Source organism: Ciconia boyciana, chromosome 16 (assembly GCF_034638445.1).
Source record: "Ciconia boyciana chromosome 16, ASM3463844v1, whole genome shotgun sequence".
Classification (NCBI taxonomy): Eukaryota; Metazoa; Chordata; class Aves; order Ciconiiformes; family Ciconiidae; genus Ciconia; species Ciconia boyciana.
The window spans coordinates 3,669,784-3,680,484 of NC_132949.1; the positions used below are offsets into that span (position 1 = coordinate 3,669,784).

The window sequence follows — 10,701 nt, forward strand, 5'->3', positions numbered from 1 at the left end:
CTGCCAGCTGATCTATGTGTGTGTTAAAAGTAGTTATGAATACCTTGGCCTGTAAGTCAAACGTCATTCAAAGATCCCAGTTAGGCATGTTAGGAATCAAGACACAGTGCACACTGTACCAACGAAATACCCTCTTCGGTTGCAAGCGTGAATTTGTCTGTCTATCTCTACATTAGAGAATTAAATTGCTGATGAGTACAAAGTATTAAATACTTAATAATAGCTGCCTCAATCTCTCCTTAAAAATAGGAAGTATAAGAACAAATTATATCAGTCATACTATTAAAATATTCATGTGCAGCCTTCAAAAAAAAAAAGATAATTAGAGTATGTTCAGAGTTTTTTAATGGTAGCTGCAGCATCTTACAAGTAGTTTGATCTTAATGTTAAACAGTCCTTTTAAAGAGGTCTACAGTAGCTTGCTTACTGTGTAACTTACTTCTGCTTTTAATCACAGAGAAAGCTTTTATACTTCAGAGGGAACCACATATGACTCATGACAATTTATTATAAGTGTACAACAAATATTACTCTATCACTTCCTAGTATGTTGAAGTTATACTTATTTTTTCTCAATGGAAATACAGACATAAGCTCAAAACTTGCCAGACTGGATCATACCAGTGAACTACCTGTATCATAATCAAATTTAAAGTACAGGTTACTTCAAAGCTACTTAATGACCAGAAATCATTACTATTGCTCAATGGTGTACAATTCTCTTTTTCTTTAAAAAGGAATCAGTTACATTGCATAATAGTGAAACAGTGGTAAAAATTAACAGTTGTTTAAAACAACAGTTTCAGGTGAAGTTAGAATCTCAAAAAGATGAATAGTCTTACTTTAGCAAATTTTTTTTAAAGTGTAAAAGAACCCTTTATCTATTGATATTGCTATTGACATTGTGCTGGTTTTGGCTGGGATAGAGTTAATTTTCTTTATAGTAGCTAGTATGGGGCTATGTTTTGGATTTGTGCTGGAAACAGGGTTGATAACACAGAGCTGTTTTGGTTGTTGCTAAGTGGTGTTTACACTGATCAAGGACTTTTCAGCTTCCCATGCTCTGCCAGGTGCAGAAGAAGCTGGGAGGGAGCACAGCCGGGACAGCTGACCCCAGCTGCCCAAAGGGCTATTCCATACCATATGGCGTCATGCTCAGTATATAAAGCTGGGGAAGAAGAAGGAAGGGGGGGGGATGTTTGGAGTGATGTTGAAGAGTTCCCAAGTCACTGTTATGCCTGATGGAGCCCTGCTTTCCTGGAGATGGCTGAACACCTGCCTGCCCACAGGAAGGAGTGAATGAACTCCTTGCTTTGCTTTGCTTGCATGCGCAGCTTTTGCTTTACTTATTAACCTGTCTTTACCTCAACCCATGAGTTTTCTCACTTTTACTCTTCTGATTCTCTCCCCCATCCCACCATGGGGGAGTGAGCAAGTGGCTGTGTGGTGCTTAGTTGCCAGCTGGGGTTAAATCACGACAGACATTTAAACCATGGTTGGGCACTTGGCTTCTAAACTCATTTGGAAATCTCAGTCTTTCTCCTTACGTAAATTTTGGAAAATCCTTGTCTGATGACCCTCTGTCTATCTATAATTAAAGGTCCACTTCCTATCACAGGGGAACAGTAATGGAATCAGAATGCAGCTAATGATGAAGGCCTTTCTGTATAAATCAGTTAAGAGCTAAAGGGTTAGATTGATGATTAGGTAATATTAAATAAGAAGACACTATTGGCTGAAAATTACTTTATTGTAAAGGGACTGCTATTGAGAAAGTCATTTACAATTGCATAAATGTTGGAAATACGGAAAGAGAAGCAGTATTGCAGGGATTTTGAAGAAGGCAGAGAAAAGAGAATGGAAGTTAATGGCTGAAATAATGTGTCGTAGCTTGTGAAAGAGGCTGGTAGGGATGGTGTTTGGGAAAACAGCTGAGACTGTGTTCACAGATAGTCTGGAGTTAGCCTGGAAATTTACACTCACAGAACCTGAGTTTTCCTCTCACATATAATGTTTTGTCTCAGTAAGGCAGAGATTTAGTACTGTATGACTTCTCTGATTCATGCTTCATCTTCACATGGTTTCATGTCTGATGGATCCTTCTTTACAAGAGCTGAAAAAAAGCCACGTTCTGTTGAAAACAAGTAAAGAGCTTGGGTTAAATTCCTGAAACGTGTGATAGCTGAAAACAATATATCTCATGGACCCTGCTAGGTGAGCAATCAATCTTTGCATCATAGTAAAACCGCTAGAGGAAATACACTATTTCAACTTCTGTTTTAATGAAAGCTAAGCTACATCACCAGAAGCCAAGTCAAATGTGAGGAAAGATGTTTTCATCATGCATAGGTTGTGCTTTTTCCTTCACTTACAAATGAAAATAAAACTTACAAGGAATATTCTATGCACGGGATATTGATAAAACAAATGCAAAGCATTTCCTCTCGCTAACAAACTTCAGTATTTAGTCTGTTTATTTATTCTAAAAACCTGTGTGCCTGTGAACGAGTTCCTCCAGCATCAATTCCTCACGACAGCTGTCAGCTGCTTTTTAACACTCTTGGTCCAAAGTCAGAACCAGTGTGTTACCAAGTGGCATACCACGGGAGTAATTCACCAGAATGGGAGTGAATAGGCCAGGTTCTCAAGGCTGCAGCAGTGTTCAGGCTCTTTTCCCTGTAGCAGATGTTGATCCAAGGATTCATGAAATCCCGGAATCTTTACGTGTGGCCTTTTGTTTGGGCTAGGCCACCTCTAAATAACACCTTCTCAGAACATAACAGGGATTAAAGCAGGGCTCTGACATATCCAAAAGAAAAGTCTTGCTGTGCATTCTCTCCTTCTCTTAGGCCATTTCTTCCTAAATACCCATAAGTTTAGTACAAGACAGATGAATTGCCAGTCAAATAGGGCTCAAAGATGAATTATGACATTGCCCCCACAATAAAGTACTTGTTGTTCCACCAGCAGAAGGTGTTTTATGATCAGCCTAGCTCATACCTTTGAAACAGGCGGGGAGAGTAAGGTTGCCATCCACACATGGAACAGGTACAGTATAGGCACAGGATTTTTCTTTATTCTTGCAGAAGAAGGATATGGTTTCACCATGCTGAATGCCTTCTTTAAGGTCGTTCTGAACTCTTTTCTTCTCACCGTTGTATAATACTACAGCTTTCTTAACTGGTATTTTACATGGTCCTGTAAAACAATCCAGTTATAAGCAACATGTAAGGATAATTAGAACTCTGTTTTGAAAGGTGGGTAGATTAGATCCCATCAGAAATCTGTACAGGTGACATTGGGGAATGAAAAATAATGTGTCCCACACATACATAGTACTTCTGCTGGTATTACAATGCTGAAGATATTCAGACCCCTAAGTATAGGGTCAAAAGTTTCCACTGAAAATCCAGCCTCAGTAAATTTTCTAATTATATTGAATAAGAAGATGAGAGGAAATACTCAGACAAATAAAGTTACTGGCTGATTATTGAAGTCAATTCAGATACATCATGTCATACAACGTTCAGTGTTGGGAGTGGTCTTAGATTATCAGGGCCTTGAATTACTATTTTGGTTTTCATTTGAGGACAGCTCTTGCCCAAAGGTGTAATAGCTCATTAACAGTCAGAGCGGTGGTCTTTTAGGAAAATTCAATTTGATATGTGGTTTCTAACAGATAGTGTATGTATACCTTTACAGGTTGGCTTTGTGGACCAATTTCCAGTATTTTCACATCGGGAGTACTTAGGTCCGTCCAGCACATAGCTGGGCTGGCAGCCGAAGCTGACGCTTTCATTATAGTGGTATGTTCTACGAACAGCAAACTCTATGAATCCATTTTCTATTCCCGTCGGAGTGGGACATACAACAACTGCGGTACAAAAACAAAAGCAAAGATGTATCAATGTTATGGTTCTAAAAGACACGCTATATACTTCAAAAAATGCATAAAGCCTTCATGGTGGTTCATTTGAGCCTCTTGCAGAGGAAGACATAGCCAGAGGAAAGATAGTTTAAAAATAAATAAATAAATATCACTTGTTTTAAATACACATCTATTGCAATCTGTGGTTATATCCAAAAACTAGTTAAATGTGGCATAGTTTCACTGAAACCAGTGAAGTTCTTAGCACTAAGGGTAAGGTTGTCTATTTCTTAGATTAATCCTAGCACTTAGTAGAATAAAATCTTCGCTGTGCTCTGGAGGCCAGGCTCTGATTCCCCACTGTGAACTATGTTCAGCAGGTTTTGTTTATATAACCTTTATACCTGCCGCAAATATTTTGTCAATCCCATGTTGGATGCAATCTTGTTAGCAATCACCTTGCATTCATGAGTCTGACTTTCAGAATAATTCTACTGTATGTTTGCAATAACAATTGTAGAAAAAATTATTAAGGTTGTTCATATAGTTTTATATCTACAATTCTAGGGAATGTTTTTAGGTGTCGATAAAAGAAAGTTACTTACCCTTGCACTCTGGAATGCTGCTCCACTTGCCATTGGCCATGCAGGTAGCTGTCTCGTTCCCGATAAGTGCAAGAGGAGGTACACATTCAAAAGTAATTGTGTCCAGGACATTAAAAATATTTCCAGGTTTCGAGTGACGGTAAGAAAGGACTCCAAATTCAGGAAGCGAGGGAGGTGCGCAAGTCACCGCTAGAAAAGCACAGCATTCATAGAAATTAAAGCTTAAAGATCAAATTATTACTAGAATCACAGGAGCAACATGCTTATAACCAAATGAACCCATACCACCGTTTACGGAAGCGTAGCTAACAAAACAAAAAGTTCAGATTAAAATTCTCAGGAGCCTTAGACAATGTAATTCATTATTTTTGCTATATTTTTCAGGCAATATTATGCAGTATATTGCTTTTTCAGTAAAGCGTTTATGCAGGACAGGTTATAGCAAAAACACATGTAATGGTTGCAAAGGCATGACAATACCCTCTTTTTATACACAGGGAGAATGAATTTGAGTGGATAAGCGTCTTACCTTCAGCTGTAAATAGCATCCCTGATCCTGGCCTTTTGTACAGACCTTTAAACTCCATTTCTCTAAAACTAGAATCCACACATCTAAAACCAAACATACAGGGTTCTTGATTTTTCCTAACCATTTTTTGCACAGCACTATAGGAGGCCTCTGAATAAGAGTATATGTAATTCTGAGCAATGTAAGGGAATTTTTCTGTAATAAGAATAAGGATAGAGTAGTTCTTCAGTATTTAAACACGTACGTTGACACTGTGGAAAAGCTCCACTCCACTTTCCATCTGCCATGCATTGGCTTGTTCTTGTCCCAACAAGGTTGTAACTGAAAAGAAAAAGACCTGGTTATCAGAAAGCTTAACAAACAGGGAGAAAAATAAAGTTGTGCTTTGCAAGAAAGATTACCATTTCTCATAAACAGACTTAACAGTCTAGTTCTGAAATCCTTCTCTAGTTCTAGCACATACTGACCTCGAAGAAAGTTTAGATTCAAATATGAAAAATTGTTAGTATTCAGGTATTGCAAGCATCCAGACAAAAGGCTTGATACAAGATGTTTTGCTGTTTCAACTGTATATTCTATCTTATATATTAATTTCTACAAGGGATTAATACTGTGGTTATATGTAAGTAGTGAGCATTGATCTGTGATTGCTAATGTAAATGTTAGGATTTATTGGGAGGAGTTCTGAGCTAATTATGGCAATTAGGATCAAACTATTGCAAAGAACTCAGCAGTCCTTAGAACTAAAGTCACTGAGGTGCACTATTTTATTTTAATGCAAGATAGCCCAATTTAATTTCCACATGCACTCTAAATGCTTCTCTCCCATCCTCTGTACTGATATTGTTAGCACTTACTCTGAGTTTTAAAGAAATGTTCATTGTGTATCTACCATTTCAATATCACACAGCTGAAAACCAGTAAATTATGATTAGCAAAATTAAATCAAGTCCCATTGCTACATTTGGTGTCATAGATGAATTTATTTATTCCTTATCTTGCTCCTGTCTTGCAGAAGAAGGAGGTAGCTGAGGTTGTTGACACTCTTGAGTGAGCTCTAGGCTATTTCTCACCTATGACTTTCCCAGGTAAGCCCTGTTTATTAATTAATTGCCTAAGTAAAATGAACTGTATGCTGCTATCAAATATTTCCCTGCATTTACCATAACTATTTTTCTTTAAATGTATCCCCATTTCTAAAACTGGCAAGTAGCCTTGAGTAAAAGTGCATTTGCTCCAGGGACCAAATTAGGATTAACCTCATCTTTTCATTTACTGAGCTTGGAAAGGCATAGAAACAAAATTTTCAGTCTCCAGAGCCTAACAGCATAACAACTTAGATGGAGGTTATCTTCTCTCTGCTGTAGGATTTCATCTCATAATGTAATAAGAGGATTTAAAAAGCAGGGGAAAGCAGTCCAGAATAAATCTTTGCATAAAATCTCTGCTGTTTTGATGGTTTCCACATCTGTAAGACATTCCTTTGGAGTAGCAAAGCTTCAGGATGTTATAGCCAAGACTGAACAGAGGAAGATCACCAGATATGCAATTTCTTTTTAGTTTCTGAAGTGGAGGTGGGCTTTTATGTGCAGTTTTCTAAGTTCCCTGGCTCGCAATACTGCAGCAGGTGATACTAGAATGTAATATTGTGGTTTAGGTTATTTATTTAACAGCATGAGGAAGGGAACACTTACCCAGGTTCACAGGAAAAACTTACAGAACTCTGATAGTGGAGGTCTGTAAATTCAATTGTTCCATGTTGCAAGGGTCCAGGACTGGGACATCTCTTTGCTGTTAATTAAAGATATAAAAAGGATAATATTATTTCATGAGGCATGAAGCTAGGATAATGGAAACGAGTTGATCTTAAAGAGGTGCTGGTGTCTTTCACTTTTCTCCACTCCTGTGTACTACATTTCATAAGTCTAGCTAGTCTACATTTCTATCAAAATGTAGTAGTTTCAAAGTTTTTGTGATTCAATAACTCTTAACACTTGATTTTCTGAGGGAAATAACTTTTATGCAATGAGATGATAAAAAGGAACAAAGAGGGATACAATAAATGCAGGTGTTATCAAGCAGTATTTGTGATTAGAGTATAAGCACTGCTGGGCTGAGTTAGTTTAAGGTTCACCTTGTCCAGGTCCAATCTCCATCACCATCCGGGAGCAGAGGCTTAAGGGGAAGCGTGGGACATGCATGGGAAGATCCTTCCCCTGTTACTTCCCCCTTTCCTCCCCCACACCCAGTTATCTTCCGACAAGTAAGGAAAGGACAATCGGAAAACAGAAGTATATCCGTTTAAGTATATCAGATGAATCACGTGGACTACAAAATATCCTTTTCAGGTCAGTGCATGGCATGTCAGCCAGATGGCGTAAAATCTAGGAACAGGATTTACTTGGTTTTACTTACGTAGGCATAGCAGCGTATTGAGCGGCCACTTGCCCGTCGGGAGGCAGGTGTACTTCCTTTGCCCGTTATTGGGGACGAACCCAGGCCTACAGGTATATTCTATTTCCTCACCCACGTCATACACGCTTTTGTTTACATCAATTGTGGCAAATAGCACTTCTGGTGGCCTGGGACAGACTGGAGGAAAGGAGACACTTTACAAGAAATGGGGCAGAAAGTTGGAGCTGTTTTTATTTCTCAGCTGGAAGCACAGATTTCTGTATTATCATCAACTATAGAATGTTCCTGTACAGAGCTAAACGGTCCCTCTGTAATCTATAGGTACGTAACTTACTGAGGCAGCTGATGGCTGCTATAACTATTAGCTAGAAAAAAAATGTGTTCTTCCTCTTCTCCTCGGCAGATCTATCAGTGGCCCCAGTTAGATTTTGTGTCACTTTTTTAAAACTACAATTTACTTTTGCTTTAAAATGTATTTATGAAGGTATTCTGCAAAGTGAGTCAATGATGGTAAATTATCTTGGACAAAAGAGGGTGAGAGGGACTTAGAAGCAAACTAATGCATTTCATTTTTAATCTAAATTAGTTTGGTGGGGTCAGCCTGAAATGAGATTATTTTTTTAATTAAATTTATTTTTCTCTGGTTTCCCCAATTTTTCTGTTCAGTGGGGCAAACACTCTGTTACATTAGACAGTTCTGATTCCAAAACAGCTTTAACATGTTGACAGCGTGAGCAACTCATCACCCAGAGAGTGAGAACAGGAAGGGAACAGCGAGGGAGGAATGGAGGGTGCAGACTGCACTCCTGCAAAGGACATGGGGAGAGGCTCCTGCTGAGATTGTGGGGAGAGAACAGAGGAACACAAAGCTTGTGCTGTAGAAATGCGTAGTGAACAGAGGGAGAGAGTACAGGAAACAGTGCTCAGAGCCCCTGGCATGGGGGAAAGGAGGAGAAAAGCAAGGTGGGAGCCGTGCCAGGCAGCCTGTGCAGCAGAGGGGAAAGAGAAGTGAGCAGGGAGCTGTGCAGAGGGACGGAGCGAGGTTAACTCCTGGCATATGCAATGCCCCCAGCATGCAGACAACCTGGTTTCCACAACTTCTGTCAATATTTCTTCTGTTTACTTCAATTTTATACTTTTGTATACAGCAATTCACCTCACCAAAGGAAGAGGGGGAGGAAGGAAGGAATGGAAGGGAAAAGAGAGGAGACAGCTTTCAGAGAAAATTCCCCTTCAAAACACTTGACCAGAGTTGTCCGAAAGCTTTAAAATCCTGTCGCTTTCTGCAGCTGCCCTCATTCACACTTCAGGATAGTACTGGCTGTTAGAAAGTGGAAGATGCTTACCTTTTGCTGCAAGAGCACAGTGGCTCAGAGCAACTACGCACGCAACCAGTGCCAGGGAGTACATTGCTGCCAGTCCACAAGCCCCAATGACCCTCAGTCCAGTGTTTCTTCTCTTAAAAATAAAGACAACCACGAAAGGACGGTTACATATTAACTCTTTGTATTTATTCCCATCCTAGTAAACAGAAGATAAAAGGTTCCTTGTGTTGGGTGTAATAAAGGATGAAACAACCATCACATGTTGCATTTGTACATAATGCAGGAATTCAAATAGCGATCTCTGCTGAAAACATCTCCTCTCTGGTTGTTTCTGCAGAGCATCTCCTGCTGGGACCGATGTTTTTTCAAAAACGATATTATCTTCTCAGCATCTTTAGAGGATGAGGATGTTTGGAATATGATACTGGATCAAATAATACAACTGTCACTAAGAAGCTTTTGTTTATCACTCAAGCATGTACACTTCTATGTACCAAAGAGTCCCAAGAGTTATAACAAAATCTTTTTAAGGCAAAATGATTAGTGTGGGAGTGACATTGGTGTTGTCATATGCCTGCAGTGATGACACCAACTTCATGCCAGTTTACACCAGATGATGATCTGGCCTGAAATTCAGGCTTCAGGGGCCTGTTTGAGCAGATTCAGGTCATCAATAAGCATCTTTCAATTAACATATAACTAAAAGCAGCAGAGACAGGGCCCACAATGCCAGCGCTGCAGGAAAAGTGAAATAACGATTCTGGACTGTGCTAATTTGTGACAGGGGGGTTAAACTTAAATCATATTTTTGGGTGGTATAAAAACTTGCTTTGGTGCTGTGATTTGGGGTCATCAAGTCAAAACTCCACAGATATCAGCTGAGGTTCTGATCACTGCAGTTCTCCTAATTTAGCAGATTTTGACTGCAGGAGCATCTGAAGTGCAACCAAAATAACATTTGTGTAATCATTGTTCCACAGTTTGGTGTTTCTAATCTAAGTATCCTCCTTCCCTGCTGACTCACAGCCTGTGAGGGGGAGTGAGGGACATTTGAAGCTCTAACGAGAAGCTAGGTTATGTCAAACTCTTACTGCTGTCATCTGAAATAGTTTGTTTATTTTTGTTTTATAAAGTTTCTCTGTTTGCATTTAAAACACAAAATTTAGCCACAACATTAAACAAGTAGGAACATGCTATTCTTCTCAGAAAGAAAATGCTGTGAATGTCCCGCTCAAAATATTTACCAAATACACAGTGCCAAAGGACAAAGTACCACTGCTAAATCAACAGAAAAAAATTGACTTCATTTTCTGTATTTACATCTGATTATTTTTCCATTTGTCAGAGCCTGCTTCTTCCTCTTCTCTTTCTCTACAAAATTTCACAAATATCTTTTCCCTTCCCAACACACTGCAATGCTGTAATGAACTGTCTTGCCTCTGGTTTAAATCCTTCCTTAGATCTGCCTGCTATTTTGATTACATTATTTTCTGTGTTTAAAATAGCACAGGAATAGATGGGCACAATTTTATCCATTTCAACGTTGGCCATATGAGCATTTCTCAGTGTGCTCAGCAGATGGCAGAATGTACTCTACCATATACCATACAGGTACAAACTTGAACTGAAAAGTTTTCTATGCTACTTTAAGAAGAGGAAAAAAAATTGTCTTAAATTATGTGCACATTAATTTTTCCATAGATTTTGTGTGTGATAACTTTACTGCTTTTAAAATTGAAGATAAAACAATAATTGCATGTGAAACTGGAAGAGGAATGAATATTTAAGTATGTTTCACACAACTGCATAGTAACTGCCAATATTGTGATTCTTTTGAAACTGTGTTTCTCTGCAATAAGAAGCATTAGAATGTATGTTGCAATGTATGTTACAAATAACTGTGTCTTTTCCGGTAACTGGAGAAGACGATTATTATTGTATGGATTCACCTTGGCAGAG

General features: G+C 38.8%; 1 protein-coding gene across 1 annotated transcript; it reads right to left on the reverse strand.

The window, feature by feature from the left end:
- Positions 1-2,060: 2,060 nt before the first annotated feature.
- On the reverse strand, positions 2,061-8,827 carry APOH (apolipoprotein H). The gene is made up of 8 exons (XM_072881566.1): positions 8,764-8,827; positions 7,418-7,594; positions 6,697-6,793; positions 5,247-5,323; positions 4,474-4,662; positions 3,695-3,874; positions 3,001-3,198; positions 2,061-2,131 (listed from the first exon to the last, which is right to left on the reverse strand). The coding sequence occupies exons 1-8, from the start codon at positions 8,825-8,827 to the stop codon at positions 2,061-2,063; spliced, it is 1,053 nt and encodes a 350-aa protein (XP_072737667.1).
- Positions 8,828-10,701: the final 1,874 nt, after the last annotated feature.

Coding starts and splice junctions, on each gene's coding strand:
- APOH (XM_072881566.1), bottom strand. CDS start 8,827: ATGTACTCCCTGGCACTGGTTGCGTGCGTAGTTGCTCTGAGCCACTGT. Junction 3,875..4,473: donor CAGCATTCCAGAGTGCAAGG/GTAAGTAACTTT, acceptor TTTGTACCGCAG/TTGTTGTATGTCCCACTCCG. Junction 3,199..3,694: donor CACAAAGCCAACCTGTAAAG/GTATACATACAC, acceptor ATTGTTTTACAG/GACCATGTAAAATACCAGTT.